Below are 22,448 nucleotides of genomic sequence, written 5' to 3'. Positions count from 1 at the left end.
AGGGACCAAGCACTCAAACACATGGGGAGCCTATGGGGATCATTCTTACTCAAGCCACCACACTGGATGTGTGTATATATGCATGCTTTGGGGCATCTCAGCGTGAATTTGTGTGTGTGTTTCAGGGTGTCCCACATGTGTCTGGTGTGTTTTGGAGGGCATAGAATGTATCTGGGTTGTGTTTTTGTAGTGTCTGCATGTATATGGGTATGTGCATGTGTGTGTGTGTTTTGGGAAGCCTCTGTATGAATCTCTGTATGTTTATGTTTCAGGGTGTCTCAAATGTATCTGGTTGTATGGAGGGCAGGTATTTGTTTGTGGTGTCTGCATGTATCTGGGTATGCATGTATATCATGTATGTGTGTTTTGGGATGCCTCTGCATGTGTCTGGGTTTATGTGTTTTGTGGTGTCTGGCATGTGTCTGGGTGTGTGATTTTGGAGTGTCTGGGTGTATCTGGGTGTGTACATGTACATATATTTGTTTCAGGATATCTCTGCAAGTATTCAGGTATGTGCATATAGGTGTGTTGGTGTATCTCTGTGTGTGTATAAGTGTGTGGTGCACCACAGGGTCTTTGTGCCTATTCCATTCCTGTGTATGATTGCAGGAGGGAGGGGCAGCACTTGGCTGCCTGGTGTCTTGTGAGTAGAGAGCCCTGGGGCTGAGGGCTGGGCTTGAGTGGCCAAGGCGTTTCCAGCTTCAAATGAAGCAGAGCAGAAACAGAAGCTGGAATCCACCCCCAGTGGCTGCCCTGCCCAGAACAGGTTCAACCTGAACTAGCCTGGTGCTGTTTGGGGGTGGGGTGGCTGCCACCACAAGGGAAGGGGAGGCCAGACCTTGGGGGTGGTGCTGAGTCTGGCTGCCACCCTGTATCCACGTCTGCTACCTACTGCCTGTCATCTCCCTGATCTGTTTTTCTGGTCTGAAGTTTGCCAGACCTGAGTACTTAAACTAGTTGAGTCTTGGGGCCTCTCTGACTCTGCCCTTCAGCTCTGCTCCAGTCCAAGTCTTCTCCAGAGCACTTAACATGCCGGGTCAGGTCAATGACCCCATGTATGCTCCTAGTTCAACTGGCCTCCCCTATCATCACCAGTCAAGTCCTATGTCCCACCTACAGACACCCTATGTCTACTCCAAAAGTGCCCTGTCCTTTTTTTTTTTTTTTTTTTTTTTTGGTTTTTCGAGACAGGGTTTCTCTGTGGCTTTGGAGGCTGTCCTGGAACTAGCTCTTGTAGACCAGGCTGGCCTCGAACTCACAGAGATCCGCCTGCCTCTGCCTCCCAAGTGCTGGGATTAAAGGCGTGCGCCACCAGCGCCCGGCTAAGTGCCCTGTCCTTAGGCTGTCCTTGGCTGAGCTCTGGAACCCATACATTAGATCACTAACAACTCATGAGGTCTCAAATGAACGTTAGAATGGCCATTGTTCCCCAATATCCCAGAGACCCTCCATTTCCTGTCCCTCAGCATGTTGACAATGAGGAAAGGGTCCTCATGTCCCTTTACTCCATTTCTGCCCCAGGCAGGCAGTGTCCCAGAGCCACTTTGGGTGGGAGGTGCCATGCTGGTCTGTGTGTTCCAACATATCCCAGTCATCATTCCTCTAGAGAGTAAATGACCTGGCCTCTTTTAAAAGTGGAAGATCTGATAAGGTGGTGGTCTGTCTGTCTGTCTGTCTGTCTGTCTGATGTTGGTTGGTTGAAAGAAGGTCTCACTATGTTGCTTAGACTAGCCTTGAACTCTCCATCTTTTTGCTGCAGCCTCCTATGCACTAGAAACAGGGGCATGTGAAGCTATGCAAGTGAATCTGTCTTAGAGGCTAATCAGGCAGGAACGACCTCCTTGACCTTTAGGAATGAGCACCTTAACCAGATGCCTGATCCCAGGTTTCAGTAAGAAGACAACAGAATAAGCCAGCTCCCATCACAGGACTTCCCAGCAGCCAAAGTTGGATGATAAGAAACAAGATGAAGCCCATCCATCTGCCAATGCCCCCCCAACTCATACTTTTTGGGTATCATCCCAGTGCCCCAATATCTCAGCCAGACATCAAGCCCTGGATCCCCACAGCTCTGCTCAGTGCCCTCAGTGACCATCCCTGACAAAAAGGGAAGATGTTGGTCTAGCCTGATCCCTTCTGGATACCAACAGAACATAGCAGGAAGCCCAAGTTCACAGAGACACACTGGTCAAGAAAGCCATGACAGCATTGTCTACAGCAGCTGAACCATGGGCCGCTGTCAGTAGCAGAGAGAAGGGCAGACCATTATGTGGTCACCAGTGGCCATCTTCAGAGACCACAGCAGTCAATAGCTAGCAGGCTCATGTGTGTGCTTTGTTCGAATGAAGTTCAAGAACAGCCCCTAGGTGTGGTAACAGATGGCAGGACATGGCAGGAATGGGGCTAAATCTCAGGGAAACCTGTGGCTCTGGAAGCATTGGACGTGGTGACTGAGGGATCGTCCAAATGCAGATGAATGCAGAATTCTTCAGCATGCACATCAGACTCCTGCTCAGACTCACATCTCGAATGAAAGATGTCAGCCACACCCCGGCCCCCAAGACTTACAGGTCCAGAGTACCCCAGAAGAGGATAGATTCCAGGGTAGATACGGGGTAATTAATGGCAGGCTTGTGTCCCTGGGGAAGCTGACTGAGGGCACACTCATGAGGGGGTGCAGCACTTTCCTCAAAGAGGCCTTTGCTGCAGAGCTTGGGAGTCACATGGGTTGTTCTAGGTCTTGGGCTCCTGGATTGAGCCCAAGGCTCATGCCTCAGTCCAGTCCAATCCAATCTGCATAACCCCTCTTCTTTTATACCACAGAGGTAGCCAGAATGTGGTGGCTTTAGGGGGGTGGGCAGGGCTCCAGAGATCTCACCCCTAACAGCAGGATGGATGCAGGTGGCTGGGGACAGGATATTTGGTACAGATCTGAAACTTGCCCTTCTGCATTCCACTGGCCCTCCCTCTACTAGATCCTCTTCATCTGCAGGTCCCAACTGAGCATGGCCTCTAGAGTCCTCCTGCCCAGCTGTGCAGGTGATCAAACCTCCTTCTGCTGTTCCCTCAGCATCCAGTATCCCCCGAAGGAGGGAAGGGCAGGGTGAGCACCTTGGAGAAATGGGAATAAAAGGACAGACATGTAAGGGACGAACAGGGGCCTACCAATCCCTGCCTTGTGGATGAATGGAAAGGTGTGCTCATGCCCAAGACCATTAGAAAACACAGATATTTACATTATGATTCATAACAGTAGCAAAAATTATAGTTATGAAGTAGCAACAAAAATAGTTTTTGGTGGAGAGTAGAGCAGTATTTATTCCTGGCATACAAATGGACTCTGGGAACCCATTCCTCATGGAATGATGCTCTCTCAGCCTGGACACATTGGGGAGGACCTAGGCCCTGCCCCGGATGATATGACAGACTCTGAAAATCCCTCATGGAAGCCCTTGACCTCCCTGGGGAGCAGAGGGGGGGATGGAATGGGGTGGGAGGTTGGGAGGATTGGGAGGTTGGGGAAGGAGGGGGGAAAGGGAACTGAGAGTGACATGTGTAAAAAGTTAAATAAAAAAATAGGTTTTGGTTGGGGTCACCACAGCATGAAGGACTGAATTAAAGGGTCGCAGCATAAGAAGGCTGAGAACTGCTACTCTAAAAGCTTTCCTTGCCTCGTTTCTGCCAGCTAAAAAAAAAATCACACTGGTAGTCTGGAGGAAGAGTCACAACCAGAGTGGCCCAGAGGAAGATTACCAAGACTCAGCCTCCACCCCTGTGAAATGGGCACAGAACACAGACTAAAGTGAAGCTGGACACACCTTGGGTCTGGCACCCCAGCAGGGTAAACTGAAGAAGCTCTCTGCTCTGAAGACTGGCCTCTAAGCACTCTGCTAGTTCTAGGTGTGTCCAGCGGAAAATTGACTTAGGGAAGTGATCAGGATCCCAAGTCTCAGAGATGGCAAGGCTGTCAGTCACCTTGGGGGTGGGGGGGTCAAGCTAGATACACACTGAGTGGGCTCAGAATAGGAGGGACAATTGCAGAGGCATCAGACACATATGTTGCACACCTAGCTGTCTGGGTCACACACTCACATCTAGTCCTGAGAGCTGTGTATCTGCCTACTCTATCCCTCCCATGGAGTCCTGGCTCCAGCCTGGGATTAGAAAGACCCCAGAAACGAAGTTCACCCTACCCTCCACAGCTAGATTCCTACACAAAGCTCAAGCCTCAGTTTTGTCATCTGACAAGCAGGTCTCTACTTCCTTTCTCTGCCCACTTTGCAAGAGGGCATGGTTTACACGGTAGCCAGCCTATGGGGGCCATAGGGAGTAGTCAGGGAGGAGATGGAGTTGGATATATAAAACCCAACCCAGATCTTCCCAAACCTAGCTTACAAAACAGCTGTTGTCTGAGCTGAAGGCCCCACCTGCCAGTCCACAAAAGGCATTCAAATAAGAGACAAATATTTGAGGCTCCAAGATACAGGCCAGCCCAGCCTCTGCCACTCAGTGGCTGCTCCCTGGGTCTCATTTGGGTATTAATTGTTTTCATTTGGAGATTTGCATGTTTATCATTACAGCCAGCCTCTGGTGGATTGGACTAAGCCTGGGACTCCCAGGTAAGCACCAGGTGCAGGGAAGGCAGGTAATCAGGAGCCTAGGGCTACCCTCACCTCCCAGATAACATCACAGCACAATCAGCACCTTGGGCCACTTCACCTAGAGGAATAGGCCCAAGGGACAAGCTAGGGGGAAAATTGTAATCTACCAACAGGTGTGGGAAGCCAACATCCCTGTCACATTGGCTCCCAACATCCCATAGCTGGGGTGCCTGCTCCTCAGTCTATTAGGGCAGCCCAGGGGTCACTGTCACATGAGGTCACAAGAAGAAGGAAACCCTCCTAACTATACAGACCTGGGTCAAGAGGGAGTCCATGTCACCCTCCTAGGTTCCACCTTGCTGGGGCCCGGATCTTAGGGAGTAGCTTTTACTTTCAGGTCTTGTCACAGCCACCCTAGTCTCAGGAGAGGTATCTCTCTCAAGACTACATGGAAAATCAAGTATGCCTGTCCTCAGTTCTAGTTACCATCCACAAGAGTTGCCCAAAGAGGGACCTGCTTCACCGGGGCACGTGGACAGTGAAGGAGAGGTGTGGCTTGGATGCATCTATGTAGGAGGCTCCTCCCTTCCTGTCTGATGGGGGCTGCATTGTTCCCTGCATGCACTCCTGTCTGCTGAAGCCCCAACATTCAGTCATCCAGAGTGCCGTGCTTGGAGACAGATCTTTAAAGAGGTAAGCTAAGAGGAGGTCGTTAGGGTGGCTTTGATCCGTATGACTTGGGTTTCTTGTAGAAGGGATCAGGACACAGGCACACAGAGGATGATCACATGAGGACACAAGAGAAGACACCATCTGCCATGTAACACCTTGTAACACCTCTACCTCAGACTTCTAGCCTCAGAGAAAGCCCTGAGGAGATGCTAAAGTGCTGTCCCCAGACTGGGCTGACTCACCTCTGCCTCTGCAGCTGTCATGCCCCCAGGCCCTGCTGCTGCTCTGCAAATGCGCCCCCTCAGGCCTTAGTAACTGGGGCTGGCTTTTCCTGGTCTTGGAGGCGCAACAAGCAGTTCCCAGATGGAAGCCCATAACCTTCCCTCATCTTTCACAGTGGAAGGTGGGTGCCTGGTGGTGGTGAGGGGACAGTAAGAGGGACTGGGATTGGCAAGCACATCCCACACTGCCTCCTATTTCTGAGAGACCTTTGGCAGTCACTCTGCGGGAGTGACAAGTGACCCCTCAGGAGTCCCTGCCTTCCTGCGACTGAAGCTGCACCTCTGGAAACACCTAGGCACCTGGCAGCTTAGAGCCCTGTGGACAGTGGTCTATTCCCATATGTAAAATTGAGGGGGGCTGGGGGGAAAGGAGTGCACAGTCTCAGCAGGGGTCCTGCTAAGTACCTGGAGGTGGGAGGCAATTAAACCCGACCAGACATCAGGGGGGAAAAGGGCCTGAGTGGTAAGGCAGAAAGAAGCCCATGGATCATGAGGGCAGGGAGCAGGAATCAACCCTGGGAGGCCCATACCTGCTTTCAGCCGTCTCTTTTCCCTTCCTCCTTCCTTTAGGCCCACCAAGGAGAAGATCTTGGTTGAAGCAGAGGTACCATCCTCCAGTCAGCCTTTCAGGGAGTCCTTCCTGAGCCCCAGGCCTCTGCTTCTTGTCTCCAAACCCAGGGCATAGGCCTTTCCCTCCTTCTTGGAAGGCTTAGAGTATCTAGAGGCCTGAGCTGGACCCTGGATCCTCTCTACCTGGCAAACCAGGCCCTCCATGTGAACAGAAAACAGCAAACATGGTGTCCCTACCTCAGGCAGGCACAAGGGAGGTGTGGCCTCCGCTCTTGTTCACTTGGAGTCCTTCTCATTTCAGGGTACCTGTGAGCGTTGGGTAGGGTGAGACCCTCAAGGAGGCCAGGAGGATTGCCCTGGGGGAGACTGGAGCTCCCCATGTCATTGTGCTGAGTCTTTTCTCTGGCGGCAGTCTCCACCCTCCACCAGTTACCTGTTCTCACGGCCAGGCACCCCCACAACCAGCTTCTGGCTTCCTCTCATATTCTCTGGGCTTTCAGAACAGGCTTGAGCCAGTCCTCAGTCCCCCAGAGCTCAAAGATGACCCAGACTAATCACTCAAACTGAGTCTAAGGAGTCACTCACCAAACCAGGCTGGAGAACAGAGAACTGACAGCATCCACCCAAGGGCCCAGCTGTGCTGTGAAGCCTCCAGGAGCCACCCTAGACGACCTTGACCCCTCTGGATACAGATGTGCTGCCATGGTCCCCAGGTCTCTGAAGGTCACCAATTTCAGGAGAAGGGAAGATGTAAGAGCAACAGGGCCCCTTTGACACCACTGATCCCTGACATGGCCTTTTCACTGCTTGCTGTGTCTGGGTATCACCATCTGCAAGGGGCTGTGGTCTCAAGACAGCCAGGAAGCAAGTGATATGTGGGGCCTCTTCACACAGCAGTTTTGGAGGTGGTTTGAGGGCCAGCTTGCTGGGTGTGAGACCTATGTAGCTTCCTAGGTCCCACAGTGTCCCAATGTCCCACAGTGTCTCGGTATTCTTCCACTTGAACCTGAATGGGTGAATGAAGGTCAGGGGACTCTGAAGGATGCTTGTGAGTTAAGGAGACATTGTACCCTGTTCATGTTCAGCCTTGCCACCCCCCAACCCATCTGTCAAGCCCAAGGTCTTCCCATTACACCTACAGCTGAGCAAGCTAGGTGGCCGCATTTCCCATTCAAACCAGGACTTGGCTTCAAAGGCAGGAAGGAGACAAAGCAAGCATGATGGACTGGAGGACAGGAGACAATGTCTGTCTTAGTGGGAGACTTCCCTACATCAGACAACCACTTATATTGAATATGCTGACAGGAGAGTGGGGTCAACCCCAGCTGTCTCTGTTCGCCTCTGTTTGCAGCTGTTGTTTGAGACAGGGTCTTATTGTATAGCTTTGGTTGGCTTGGAACTTGCTATGTAGATCAGGCTGGCCTTGAACTCACAGAGGTCTGCCTGCCTGTGCCTCCTGAGTGCTGGGATCAAAGGCATGTGCTACCATGCCTGTCCTGTCCCTCTTTCCCACCAGTAAGCAAGGATGGAGACTACTAACGCGTTACATAAATCACTGAAATTTGGTTATTTAGTATCTCAGGGATACAGGGAACTATGTCCAGTCAGAGTTTCTGCATACCAACTAAATGTTCTTTCACATTTTCTTGTATAACTGACATTACAAAACAAAAAGACAAATGGCAAGATTCATGCTATTTATTCCATATATTTATTTATTCTTTTATATTTGAGGGCGACTGATTTTGGAAACTATCACCCCTGAGATACCAAAAAGGGGACACTCAAGACTCCTCCATAAAACCCTGTAATATGTTGTAGAACCTACACATCTTTTGTGTACTTTAATCTTCCTTCCATGACTGACAATATTCACTACAACAGAACGCTATATATGATGGGCTAATGTACTATTAACAAGAGAAAAGTCCCCACATGCTTACCATGGGTAAAGTTGTTCCGCAAAATCTTTTATTTTGTTTTTTAAAGACAGAGATTTTCTGTGTAACCGTGGTTGTTCTGGAATTCGCTCAGGCTGGCTCCTTCTGCCTCTGCCTCCTTAGTGCTGGGATTAAAGGTGTTTGCCACTGCCCCTAGCATCTCAAGATGTTTTCAATAGGCTGGAGAGATGGCACAAACATAAAAGTACTGCACAAGCATGAAGACATGAATTTGACCCCCTGCAACCATTTAAAAAGCCAGGAAAGGTGGTATTTATCTGTAATGCCAGCTCTGGAGCAGAAGACTCTGGGGCTTTCTTTTTTTTTTCCTCTGGGGCTTTCTAGGCAGTCAATATAGCCTGTAAGTGAGCCTCAGGCCCAGTGAGAGACCCTGTCTGAAAAATTAAGGTGCAGGATAACTGAAGAAGATCACCCTCTGACTTACACACATGCACATGTACTACACTTGTGCATACATGCACATACATTTTTCAAATTGCGGTTGGAAAGCCCATGGATACAGAAGGCCAACTGCAGTTTAGATTGTTGATGTTCCTTTCTTTACAATGGCATTAAATTAATGGATGTGAGACACCCCAAATGAAGACACAAAGCAGTGTAGAAAGAGAAGATTCGTGTTTGAGATCCTTTAATGCTCCTTACTCCTTTGCCCTCTTAGAGTAGGGAGTGAGTCTCAGTCAGCTTCCTGTCACTACAATAAAGTGCTTCAGGTAATCAGCCCATAAGAAGAAAAAAGTATTTCTCTTGCAGTTTCAAAGGTTCCAGGTATAGTCCCATGGTTCTGCTGTTTTTTGTTTTTTGTTTTTGGGGGGGTCACATATCATGGTGGAGACACCTAACAGGCAGAAGTAGGATGCTCAAAAAGCAAAGAAAGATGAAGGGTAGGAGCCTCCTGAAACTACTTGTTTTGCTCCGTGCTCCAGTCATTACTCAGCCAGCCCTGCTAAGTGACAGCTGGGCTCCCAGGGCAGCCTTGATCTCCTTGGGAAGACAGTATCCTGGCAGTATGGTGCCATTGATGGTGCTGCTTAGAATGAAAAGAACCTTGTACTGACAGTCTGGTCTATACAGCTCACCTGAACCCCAGGGTAGCACAGGCTCTCTGCTTGGGGGCCCAGTGCATATTCCCTAGACGTTACTATATAAGGGACAAATTGCTGTTTGGAAGATGGCATCCACCAAAGACTGGGCTCCCAGGTGGGGTGTCTGGACTACACTGGCATGTGGCACACTCAATTCCTAACACAGAGAGTGGTGTCAGTGAAGATTCCCTGGATATGTGGCTGGAGACCGTAGTTCATAGGATATTCAACCTTGGCAACTTCCCTGACCTATTTTGGGGTCTTTGTGTGTCACTAACTACTCCCCACCACACACACAATGTGTGTGACAAATTTGGGAGAAAGTGACTTGTGAGTCAGAGTCCATAGATATCTTCTCAGGATAGTACACTGGTGCTACCCGGGGGTCCCAGGGATTAAGAGACAAGAGTATTTATTGGTCACAAGCAAGAGAGGGTTCCCAAAGCTCCCTGGATCCCAGGTCACTAGCTTACCCTGCCAGGGTGAGTATGACACCGAACATGACTCTGTGGAAAGTAACCATTCTGCGGCTCTACTCCACCTTGTCCCATGGTTGAGAGCTCCAAGAGGCTATCCCTGCCCCCACTCTCCAAACTGATCCAGATCACCTTCTGCCTGGAATGGGTGTCTCTCCTTCCAGCAGAATTCTGATACTCCCTACCCCCACTCAAGCTTAGGGCAAGCCAGGGACCCTGGGCCATGAGGGGCTCTGTCCATGAAGGACTCCGCCTAGGCTCGTTCATCCAAAATACCAAATGTTGGGGGTGTCCTCCCAGGAAAGCTGCAGAGCCGCCACTCCTGACTATTCAGAGAAGAATGAGAGTCCAGGGTCAGAATCCCATTTACCTGCCATGATCAAGTTCTGTGGCTTCAGGCACTTAATCAGTGGGGACTGGTGTTCCATAATTGACAGCTCAAGGGACTTTCTGACCAGAGGACAGCTGGGGTGACTCACCTGTTGTCTGGCTGCTTGTAAAAGCTCTTCTCTCCATAGTGGCCCCGTTGGGATAAGTTTGGATAATAAATTATACGGTGACCACACCTCATGTCTTGAGGCAGGTTACAGGCACAGGGTAGTACACTGCCAAAAAGCTCCACTCTTGTCCCTCAGGCTATCATCTGCGGGGAAACACAGGGTCAGGGACTCCAAACATGATACCTGTAACAAATTGCTTCCAAGAGACTTAAGAAATCAATCCAGCAAGCTTGGTGTATGGACATGGTTCTACAGATCAGAGAGAGAATGTGTGTCACTGAGGGTGATAAAAGGCACTGGGGTTTCCTTAGGCCTCTAGAGGTGCTTCAAAACCTCGTGAAGGCAGGAAGCAGGGTGGGGCAGCAGTAGCCTCCTTAAGTCTTAACCAGCTTTCACCTGGCTGCCCATGATCTGGTACAAGCCTCTTGTCAATAGGCTTGTCTCCAGAAGAAGGCTAGTTCCCTGAGGCTGGAGTTTCTATCTGGCACACCATATACTCTCTCAGTTCATAAAGCAGAAATGTTCCTTTGTGCCTGTGTTGTGTATGAGTCTATTCACCATGGAAGTCAGAGGGCATCAGGGGTTAGTCCTTTTCCACCTTGACATAGAGGGCTCTGTTTTTTTCTGCAGTCTGTGCCAGCCTGGCTGGCCTGTACACTTCTAGAGATTGCCCTGCCTCTGCCTCCCATTTTCCCATAAGAGCACTGGAATTAACAGATGTGCCATAAACCCAGCTTCTATGTGAATTCTGAGGATTTAAAGTCAGGTCCTCATACTTGTGCAGCAAGCCCTTTCACCCACTGAGCCATCTGTTCTGCCTCCTCTATCCCCCACCCCCACCCCTTTGAGCTCTGACTAGCCTGAAACTCACAACAATCCCCCTGTCTCCGCCTCCTAAGTGTTCAGACTACAGGTGTGAGCCAATAAAGTTGCTTGCTTAATGAAGACTTCCGATATCCCATAATATAACAGGAGCACACCATTGACATCAACGGATATTTGTGTACACAGGGAGGCTCATGTTTCCAGCAATCCCTCTCCCTGCCCCCACCTTCCCACAAACCCCTCTGAGGTACAGGAAAGAAATCAGGAGATAATTCAGGTTCCCTGGCTCAGTGAAGACACTGGCTGGCAATGGGCTCCTGGGGAAAAGGTGGCCCTTCCTCAGTGACCATGATAGGTCGCATGTTGTCCTCCAAAACAGGTCCACTGAGTCCTGCGGCCTCTATCGGTAGCTGGGCTGACCCCAAACTGAATCTCATCAATGCAGTTGACAAACTCTGACCCAAGTTAGATTCAACTTTGACCTTGGCTTTAGGGTTCTGGGTCCTGTGGAGAAGAGGGGACCCTGCCATCATACTGAGACAGGCGAATTTCTTGTACACAGTACATGGAAGACATCTGTTCCATGGCCGATTCCCACAGCTCCAACGGTTGCGTTCCAACCACTCCCTCCCGAAGAAAGGGATGCTTGCAGCACCCTAAAACCACCTGGGGATCCCCTCAGCCCCTCCCAAACCCCTGCAATAAAAGGAGCTTTGGACACACGGAGACTTCAAAGCTGTAGAGGTTCAGGGTCAAAGGTGGAGCTGGGTAATAGCAATCATAGCCTGGTTCCCTGGGCTAGGGAACGTGGGTGGGGAGTCCTTGGGAAACTTCCAGGTCTTCCTTGCTCACTAGAGAATCTTATAATTGCAGTAGAGATGTATCTGCAGGACCTAACTATGGTCACTGGCCCTAGCAGCCAGCATGGGAGGAACCCAGCACATGCTGGCGGCAGCTCATGGACAGGTCTTCCAACCCCTTCCCTAAAACTAGAAGGTAGGTAGACTCAGCACCGTTTGAGAACTAGGCAATTTGCCAAGGGCCACCCAGCTGGTAAGGGAGAGACCTGGGCCTATTGATGCCCACAGTCCAGAGATGGGAAGTCAATGGCTTACGTAGATCAAATACCTTCAGCCTAGCACCCTGCACTTGCCCCTCTCACACAGACACTTCTTAGGGGCGAATTGCACTACAGGGCAGACACTGGATCACAGACACCTGCACGAAAGCCCCTGTCCTCCGAGGTGTCTGAATTGCTTTGCCATCTGTGGAGTGATGGCTAGAGTAAGCACTCTCACACCTATGCATTCACCCATGAAATGTGGGACCCAAGAGAAGTCTCAGCCACTATTATTCCACCCAGGCCTAGTCCTCACCTAGGAAACAGGGACGAGACGGTAGAAGACATTGCAAACATCAGTGAAAAACAACTTTTATAGACTAGTACACTTTACAACAGCAGGTTTCCCACACAGGCAAACATCAGCGCCAGGCTGGGTTTCAGAAGAGGAAAAGTACAGCCAGGCATCTTGCCCTCAGGGCCTGACTGGTCCAAACTTTGGCCAGGTTGGAAAGTTCTAGACAGTGGGGGTGAGGGGCAGAGACAATCTTTATTGTGCTCCGGGCCTAAGGATCCTTTGTACAAAAATAAGTCTTCATATTTTCAGTAGAGTCTCTCCAGCAGTTCAAGTTAATTCATAAAAAAGATTGTCTTTGTAAAATCCTTTCTCCTGAGAAATCTCCAAGTCCAAGTGCCACACAGACTGGGAGATGGAAGGTGTCATTCCTCGGGGTGGAGGCGGAGCAGAGGTCAGCACTTAACTTTTATGGACAATGCATCGGCCCAGGCTCCGTGGGCAAGAAGCGCGGTCTGTCCACCAGGAGACAATCAAGGATGCTGCTGTGAAGGGGACACAATGCGTTAATGTGTGTGGACACAGCCCCACCTCCCAAGGCGCAGCAGGCAGTTTCGTTTGCTTGGTTAGTTTTGGAGTCTCAGTTCGTGGGTGCCTCGATCCGCTCAGAGGCGCCGACGGGGGCGGGGCACACGCTCAGAGCCGGCCCGCGGTGACTCAGGGGCCCGTTCCTGCCGACCCATTCGGCACCCCGGCCCAGGACGCGATTTGCAATGCAAACTCACCCCGCCTCCAGCACTCGACTCTGCCGGGCTCCACCAGCACTGGGACCTCGCCGGGCCGGCCCTGAGGCCGCTCCCCTCCTCTAGTTTCCTCCCTCCCCCACCCGCAGCGGAGCCGGGAGAGGAAGTTTTGCAATCCCGGACAAACAAACGCTGGTCTTGCTCAGGCTTGAAAAGGGTTGAGGAAAAATGAAGCGTGCGCGAAATCGAAGTGATCGTCCCGGCCGAGCCCTGGCTGCACTAGGTCCCCGTGGCGCGAAGCGCCAGGCCCTCCCACCACGTGTCTCCCTTATACTGCCTCTCCTCCCTGTCACCCTGGAATTTACCTTAGGGGGGCTGGGTGCTCAGTAGCCTCCTAACCAGCTGGAAAAGTCAAGCAGCTCGCGCTCCACAGGACTCAGCTCTCCCTCGCAGCCACTGTCCTCCGACGAGTAGGCGGAGCGCGGGGAGCCAGGCTCCGAACTGCCTCGGCGGTCCGGGGATGAAGAGGAGCAGGACAGCGACGCACTGGCGGGGGAGGTAACGGGAGGCGCGCGGGCGGCCGAGGGCCGAGTATCCGGTGTTAGCAGCCCCCCGGCAAGCGCGGCGCGCACCGCGTCGTGCTCCGCAAGCAGCCGCTGCAGCGCACGAATATATTCTACCGCGGAGCGCAGCGTCTCCACCTTACTCAGCTTCTTGCTGGCGCCGCCGTGCGGCACATGCTGCCGCAGCGCCTGGAAGCCCAAGTTTACCAGCTTCACGCGGTTGCGTTCGCGCTCGTTGCGGCGTGCCACGGCAGCCGAGCCTCCTCCTGCCTCGGTTGTGCCAGATCGCCGCCGGCGGCTGCAGCGCAGCAGTTCCGGGGATGTAGGTCTCCGCCGAGCAGCGCAGGTTCCAGCGACTCCAGGAGAGGCGGGCATGAGTCGGGGCAGCGCGCCGCCGTCCATCAAGCTCGCATCCAGCCCTCGGGCACCTGCTACGAGTTTCTGGGCGCTACAGGAGAAGTGCCCCGAGGAACCGGGTGCGGTGGGAAGCGAACGGTCTCACCTCCACCGGTCTCAGGCAAGGCACTGCTGAAGGATTTCCTGGGGCACGTGTCGCTGGGCTTCTGGAGTCCTGGGACCCCGTGTAGTACAAGGGCTGAGAGTAGGGAAGTGTGGTGTGCTCGTGTCCCGCGCGTGCGGTCAGACCTCCCCTGGTCTCCCTGTGCGCGGCTCAGGCGGCTCCTTTTAAAATGTATAGATAACCCTCCTCCGCCTGCCGCCGCCTCCTTTCTCACGCCCTCCTTCTTTCGCCTCGCCCTCCCGCCACGCTTCACCCTCCCCCTGGCGTACACATTCTGCAAAGCTGACACCGCGCGCCCCCACCCCCACCCCTCCAGGGTGCAGTTCCCAGGCTACTCCACCCCCACGCTTGGGGCAGGTGCTTAGTGCATCCTCCACAAGTCCTAGAGTGCAGATCCCTGACTGCGCTCCTTAAGTCCCACACCCCCAGGGACTGTCAAGAGGGTCCGAGTGTATTTCACCGACATCCCTACCCTCCCTGGTGGCCAGCACTCAAGCCCCAATAGCTGTCAGGTCTCCGCGCAGCTAGAGCGCACCGCCGAGTGAGGAACTCGACCAGGCTTTGCAGAGGCCAAGGAGTAGGCGAGTGCGACCACCCTCCCTCCCAGCCCCAGGCACACGCGCCACGAACCCGCTCCCACGTCCCTCCCTCTGGCGGAGGAGGCGGGAGCCGGAGTCTCAGCCAATCTGGGATCGTTCATTTGGCCAATGACAGCTGGCGCGGTCCTATGCTGAGCCAGGAGGAAGCGTACGCCTGGCGCGTGGCTTCAGAGATGGGGAGTGTCTCCAACAAAGCTCCACGCCCACTCCGCCCCACCCTGCTCCTCCTCCCGGACCAGGGTGTCCACGTACTGCTGGTGAACACCTGTCTCCCTTTGAATTTAAGGAAAGCTTGAGGAGTAGTTCAGACCTGTGCTGGAAAATGTCATGTTCCCCGGGCACCTTGACCCCATTCTGTCCCTCATGCACAACCCATGCCTCCGTGGTTTCAAGGAGCCTCAGAACCCGGCACCTTGACCTAAGGGGATGCAATCAAGTCAACTCTGATTCCTCCTTTCTCACGCTCTCATCTGCATCTTACAGCAAGCTCTCCAGGTTTGGGTCTCTTTTCCAAACTGTGCCTCCCAAATCCAGCCAGTCTAGTTCTAATTCAGTTCCTGGGTTTTTTGTTCAATGACACTTTTCAGGATTCCAGCGGCCTCTCAGTTCCATCCTTCCCCTGAGGCCAGTGGAGGAAGAATTGAAGGGGCAGGGAAATGCACTGATCTTGGAAAAGTTTCAGTCCTGCCCCATTGTCCCAGAACTGTGCCCTCGAGGGCCATAGCAAGTCCAGTTTTCCCCAAAAGGACTAGGTGCTTCTGAGCCAAGACCTATATATAGCGTTGAAGTGGTCTATCTGGCGGGTCTGTTAAGTGGCCGCCTGCCGGCTCTGTGACCCTCCAGGATCCATTTGGGCTATATCTTCCTAAACTTGCCTTTTGACCTTCACACTGTGGGAGATGGGCTGTGAGTCGCAGTTGCCTGGGTGCCTGCTCAAAGCACCTGGATGAGTCAAGTCTCTTATCTGCCTTGTGGAGCAATCCAAGCAGAAATGGAAGCAGAAATTGTTCAGTGGCTAAAGTGCTTGCTGTACAAGTGTGAGGATCTTGGTTCAAATCCTCAGAACCCATATAAAGCCAAGATGGGAAGAAGAGAAGAAGAGGATCCCTGCAAACTTCCAGTCACAATGCAAAAATGAACAACAGGCTGGAAGGAGAGGACCAATGCCTGAGGTATCCTTCCAACTCCATACACATTGTTGTGCCCACCCTCCCATACAAAAGCATGCACACAGACAAAATAAACAGAAGCAGATTGTATTCTGGCTCCTTGACTAGCCTTGATCTGCACATCTTTCTTATTCAGAAGCCACAGTTGTCCTGCCTGCCTCCATGCATTTCCCTGAGTTTCTGTTTTGTGTTTTCACTTTTCCTTCATTGGGGCAGGGACGGGGAACAGGGTCTCTGGTAGCCTAGGCTAGTAGCTCTGAGATCACTACGTAGCTAAGGATGACCTTGAACTTCAGAACTTCTTATCCTCTTCTATCTCCAGAGTGCCTGGTTTACATGTGTCCACTACCACACCCATTGTATGTGAAGCAGGGGGATTGAACCCAGGCTCCATACATGGTACATGCTAGACAATCTAGCAAACTGAGCCCCATCCTCAGACTCCTTCCCTGAGTAAAAAAAAGTTATTTATTATTATATGTGTATGAGTGCTTGCTTGCATGTATTTCTGTGCAACATGTACCTGCCTGGTGCCCACAGAGGTCAGAAGAAAGTGTCAGATCTCCTGGAACTGGAGTTACAGATGGTTGTGAGTCACCACGTGGGTGCTGGGAATCCCATGCAGATGCTCTTAACTACTGAGACATTTCTTTACAGCCCCTCTTCCCTGATTCCTTCTTGGTAAGCTCAAAATGACGAGATGTCCTTCACTCCATACACCACCAAGTGAAGGCTTGAGAGCAAGGGTAGTGACAGTCCCAGGGCCCTGCCCTGGTGGTGAAGGTCCATAAGGCTATTATCTTTTGAGGCCCTGTGGGACTGTAGTTACTTCTCTGCTGCTATATTTAAGCTTTGCTTATCTTGGGAGTGTAGATGACAGCAGCTGGTCCTAGCCATCTACCTGTCCTTCAACTAGATTTTGTAATTAAAATTTAAGTTTTTCTGAATTTCATACATGAAAGCTGTATTTATATCATTTCCACCCCTTTCTCTCTGGACTCTAATCTTCCCTTGTCCGCCCCACTCCCTCCCAAACTCATGACCCTTCTTTAATTATTAGTTTTATACCCACATGCACACCCTACTGAATCCATAATGCTGCTCATATGTATTTAGGACTGGCTACTTGAAATTGGATAACCCATCAGGTGCTCATCTCTGGAAAAAACAGATTCTCCCCCTACAGTAGCCTTAATTGACTATAGTGCTTTAGCTAAAGGGGGAGCCCTGTGAAAGTTCCCCCATTCACAGTGGCATTTGTCAACAGGTGATGTCATTTTTCAGATCTTGTACAGACAACCATATCATTAAGATTTCATGGGTGCAGCTCCCCGTCATATACAGAAGACTAGAAGCAGATGACTTCCTGATCCTCTGACTCTTACAATCTTTTTGCCCCTTCTTCCTCCATGTTTCCCAAGTCTTTTGTGTAGGAACTGCCTTATAAATATGTCAGCTGGGGTGAGCAATCCACAGTCAGTTGTTCTTGCATTTTGAACATTTTTGGATTTCTGTAATGGTCTCCATTCTGCTGTGAAAAAAAATTCTTTGATAAGAACTGAGAGCTACATTTAACCTGTAGGCACAAGTACAAATATTTAGAATGCAGTTAGAGATTATACTGGTTTAAGAAATTGGCTGTAGTAGGCTTGCTTCTGGCGTCCATGACCTCACCAGCCATGGGTAGCAAATCTAATCAGGCAGTTGTTGGTTACTACCAAGATGTGCCACTATTGCACTTTGAGGATATCTTGCTGGGTTGGTCATTGTTACTCACAGACTTCATAGCTTCCTCATCTAGCTTGCTCTCCACAGCTGGTTTCAGGCTCTCAGGAGCAGAGCTTGTAAGACTCCTTAAGACCCAGGACTCCTAGGAGTCTCTGCTGAGACTCACAATCCATTCAGAGGACCCACCATGTTTCCTTTCTCTCAGGCTGGTCTGCCCTTGTAATGAATTTTTTGCTGTCCTACCCAACAGATTTTAAATAGTGACATGGAGAATTCTTATTAGTTATGAAAGCTTGGCCTTGTCCTCAACTAGCTCTTATAACTGATTTCTATTAATCTGTATTCTACCATGTGTTTTTTTTAATCTCTTCTTCATTTCTAAGTCTGACTTGTTCGGCATCTCCTGGCATCTCTCTCACGCCTAGATTTATCTCCTACTTCTTCTCTCTCTATCTGGAAGAAGTCCCATCTACACTTCCTGCCTAGCTATTGGAACTCAGCTCTTAAACAGATCACAGAAATATATTTTCACACTGTATATGAATACCCCACATTTCTTCCTTTTAGTCTAAATAAAAAGGAAAGGTTTTAACTGACATAGTAAAACTATATGCAATAAGAACAATTACCAGATAAGAATTACATTTACAATTGCCAGTGTATTTGGCAAATTAAGAGAAAATATTCCATTATCTATTCTATCTTGGTGAGTCAAAAATTTTGTACCTAATTTACTTTCTATTCTAACTTGTATTGTGAACCCAAAACTATCTTTTTAGTCCTCAAATTTTTTTCTTAGATTAACAACTTAAGCTTTTCTGTCTCCCAACCTTAACCTCTTTTGTGCATTTCTTTTCTGAATTTGGTCACAAGGAAAACTGTAACTATAAGTATCTAGTCTTTAACCCCATCAAAAACCCAAGAAGGATATAATATTATCTGATTAAACAGGAGGTGTAGAGCAAGCAACTTCTAAGACTAAGAAACAACAGAACATATGGCTGTTTAGATAGGCACTCCAAGGCTCCTCTAGAATATCTGGCAGACTTTTCTATGAAGCAGGAATTTTGAAGGACTCTCCTATCTTGTCTTGGCAAAGTTAGGCAGTTGTCTTCTTTTGTGTCCTGCTTGTCTAATTTGAACAGAATTTTGTCAGCAATTGAGGCAAGGGCAGTTTTTGCCCAAATGGCTAGCTTTTGCTACAAATGAAAGCAAATTCCATATGGAGGTTCTTCAATGCTTGTCATCCTCTTTTGAAGGAAGTTGGTGCTGCGAAGATCAGATGTGTCTCATTGTCATGAAAAGCCTTATGTTATTAAAACATTTTAAATGCCATAATCTGTAGGTCTTTGAAGTGTTTGAAGACCATATATCTATTTAAAATATATCTCTGTTTGATCTTAAAAAACATCTAATACAACTATAAATTTGATTGTTATAGATGATTAACTACTAACCTGTCTTTATTATCCTAAATAATTTTTAATAATAACTTTCAAGGATTAGAACTTAACATTACATTTTTAAATGAGCTGCATAGGTACAATACCTTAAACAAGACGTAGAAACACACACATACACACCACACACACACACACACACACACACACACACACACACACACAAATAACCTAAATGTGTATCAACATACAAAAATCCATACCAATGTAAATATTTGAGACTAGTGATTGTTCAATAGTAGACTCAACAATCCACCCCTTTATCTCATCATTTTTATACTATGTCCCCTCTTTTTTTCTTCAGAAAAAGATTGCTGAATTTAAAATTATTTGCTCAGTTTTTCCCTTACCACAAATGATGATAAACATCCATAATCTATTGAATGCCCAAAAACCACCCACCCCACCTCTTGGGAATATGGACATCATGTTCTTTAGACTGCTTCCTGTTGTCTGGGGGCACCTTTGGGGGATCCTGAGAAAATTTGAATAATGGTCTGTATCACAAATAATAAAAACCCAGAGACAGATTTTGGGGTTCACATTGAAGATCAGATAAGCAAAGCATCCAAGGCACCAGAGAGCTCTTATCATTACCAAGGCTGGAACAATCCTGACCTCAACATGGCTTGAGATTAACTGACAGAATATAACACCCTGCTCCTATCTTATATACCTCTCTAGTGCTGAAATTAAGGGTGTGAGCTCTGTTTCTCTTCTAGACCAATTCACTCTCATGTAACTCTGGGTGGCCTTGAACTCATCTGCCTCTGCCTCCTAAATTCTGGGATTAAATGTGTCTGCCACCACTGCTCAGCTTCTATGGCTGTGGCAAGAGTGGCCAGCTTTGCATTCTGATCTTCAGTGGCTTTATTAGATCATAAACAACATATCACCACAATGGTCAATCCTTGGAGAGCTAGCTGTATTATTTTTGTATAGTCTCTGTGTGATGGGAAACAATAGAGCTTATCTGAAGTTTTGGCTGGAGTAGTCTGTGAGGCTGGACTAGCTCAGTTAGTGGCTTTGAAGTTGTTCTGGATGCAGAATTTTGAGGAAACTGTAATAGAGGCCTTTTGAGGCTGGATCATCTGGGCTACTTAATTGGTGTCTGGTTCTTTTTTTCCCTGAAAATACATAAACTTTTAAAGGTAACATATATACCTGCATTAACACAAGTATGGAAGTATGCACAGGTCAGCTAAAGATGACATTTTATGTTTGAGCAGGTTAACTTTGTAAGTCTGTTTGGACTGTATAACCAAACCTCTATCTATGCCATATGAAAGGATGGAATTTAATAATAAGTCAACAGGACTCTGTAGCCAACAAAATTTATCATGTCTCATCTAGTCTTAGAGCTGTTCCCATGCAGAGGGATCAGCATACACGTCACCTGCCCTGTAGTCTTTCCTGTTTTCTTCCCTCGTGTCTGTCACTAAGATCCTCAGGAAGTCTCCCCTGGCCAAATCTGATCTCTATTACCTTTGAAAGAATCCATAATTTTTCGTTTCCTGTGGAAACAAAAGTACAACCTCTCACCTAATGCAACACATTACCTGACTTTCATTCTGAAGTCAAGACATCTCTGAAGTACATAGGCTTGCTGAATTAAGCAATCCCTTGAACACCCCCAATGTATTTCAGCAGCTGTTGCTTGCTCATCAGCATCAAAAAATTCAAAGTCAACAAAGCACCATACAGAATCCAGATGTCCTCACACACTTGCATGGCTTATTTTTCGTCTTTTATTACTTTACTCTTTCTTTAAAGACTTTATTATTTTTAAACTATTTTTTCTGTGATTGTCTATACCCATTTTCTCTTCTTTGTTTAGCATCTAAGCACATTTTTAAATATACTGTACCTTTTTAGAGTACATCTGGGCCTGGCTTTACTAAGCACCTGCAGTGCTCTCAGACTGTGTGAGTCAAATCTTAAACTGCCATGTCAGCTGCCACAATGCTCAGCTTAGCACATGCTGTTGGTGCATGGCACTGGTGGCTGGCCATGCCTCTGTATGCTGAGCACTGGCCTGTCTGAGAGAGTGTAGGAAGCCACATCCAGCTCTTTGTCCAGAACTTTCTTTAGCATTCTCAGGCCCTGTTTGGATATTTGAGCCTCCATATTAGACGTTATATGTAGATGGATTTTTCTTTGGGCTACCAGCTCCCAAATAATGACACAGAGGCTTCTTATTGATTATGAAAGCTTGGCTTTAGTTTACACTTGTTCACAACTATCTCTTGTAATATAAATTAACCAATTTCTATTCATCTATGCTCTACCATGAGGGTTTTTTTTAACCTCTTCTCCATTTCGTATATTTGACTTGTTATGCATCTCCTGGTATCTCTCTCACACCTAGATTTATCTCCTACATTCCTCTCTCTCTGCCTGGAAGTCCCACCCATACCACCTGTCTAGCTATTGGCCATCAGTTCTTACATATTAAACCAATCATAGCAATATATCTTCACCCAGTGTACAAACACGCACAACAGTATTTCTCTCGAGTCAGTGTCTCATCCCACCAGCACCTTTCCCACCTCTGCCACACTCTCACTGTCTGCAAGCTCACCCTATCCTCCTCAGCTTAAAGGTGACAGTTCTCTGGGAATTTGGTGTCTTCCTAGCTGTCCCCTTCATTTCTTAACCTCATTTATCCACACCCTCTGACTTCTGCCAGCCTTCAACAGAGGGCATTCCCTTGTTCTGGAAGCAGTTGTCCCCTGGACACGTGAGTCTCATGTGTCTCTCTCATAGGACTTGGACCCTGGCTCTATCCTTACCCATGGAGTCTCCATGTGGATGTTTTGAAACAGACAAATGTCCAACAGGCAAATGGATGGATAAAGCATGGGCTGACCCAGAAGGGACTAACACTCAGCCAAGAGAAGAGATGAAGCATTGGTAGGCACCATGGTGTTGGTAGAGATGAGTGGGTGAAAGAAGGCAAAATCAAAAGACGGTTATTATTGTATGACTTCATTTACAAGAAATGTCCAGAATAGGACAATTCCCAAAGACAGAAATAGACACTGGGACAAGAATGAGGGGGGGGAGGTAGGGCTACAGGGTATGAATTTCCTTTTAATCACAATATTCTAACAGCAGATAAAGTGCTTGCCATGCAAGCACAGAGGTCTGAATTTGAATCCCCAGGACCCACGTAAAGCCTGGCATGGGAGTGCGTTCCTGATCTCAGCCTTGCTACAATGATGTGGGAGATGGAAAGGCGAGTCACTGGAAGCTCAAGGTCATCTGGCTTAGAATATACACTGTGAACAACAAGGAAACCTTGTCTCAGAAAGGCAGAAGTCGAGGACTGACACTCAAGAGA

General features: G+C 48.9%; 1 protein-coding gene across 2 annotated transcripts; it reads right to left on the bottom strand.

Annotated features, from left to right (window-relative positions):
* Positions 1-12,384: 12,384 nt before the first annotated feature.
* Positions 12,385-14,438, bottom strand: Ascl2 (achaete-scute family bHLH transcription factor 2). 2 transcript variants are annotated; one of them, XM_013112024.3, is made up of 2 exons: positions 13,432-14,438; positions 12,385-12,868 (listed from the first exon to the last, which is right to left on the bottom strand). In XM_013112024.3, the coding sequence occupies exon 1, from the start codon at positions 14,029-14,031 to the stop codon at positions 13,450-13,452; it is 582 nt and encodes a 193-aa protein (XP_012967478.1). In that variant the 5' UTR covers positions 14,032-14,438; the 3' UTR covers positions 12,385-12,868; positions 13,432-13,449. The 2 variants fall into 2 exon arrangements, with proteins under 2 accessions (XP_012967478.1, XP_012967469.1); XM_013112015.3 differs by having other exon boundaries at positions 12,385-12,865; positions 13,432-14,245.
* Between the last annotated feature and the right edge of the window lie 8,010 nt (positions 14,439-22,448).

Source organism: Mesocricetus auratus, unplaced genomic scaffold (assembly GCF_017639785.1).
Source record: "Mesocricetus auratus isolate SY011 unplaced genomic scaffold, BCM_Maur_2.0 Super-Scaffold_4256, whole genome shotgun sequence".
Classification (NCBI taxonomy): domain Eukaryota; kingdom Metazoa; phylum Chordata; class Mammalia; order Rodentia; family Cricetidae; genus Mesocricetus; species Mesocricetus auratus.
Note: the sequence above shows the minus strand (reverse complement) of the source record. Positions and strands in the feature narration are given on the sequence as shown.

Excerpts from the sequence above, each read along its gene's own strand:
- Ascl2 (XM_013112024.3), bottom strand. The coding sequence starts at position 14,031 with ATGGACGGCGGCGCGCTGCCCCGACTCATGCCCGCCTCTCCTGGAGTC.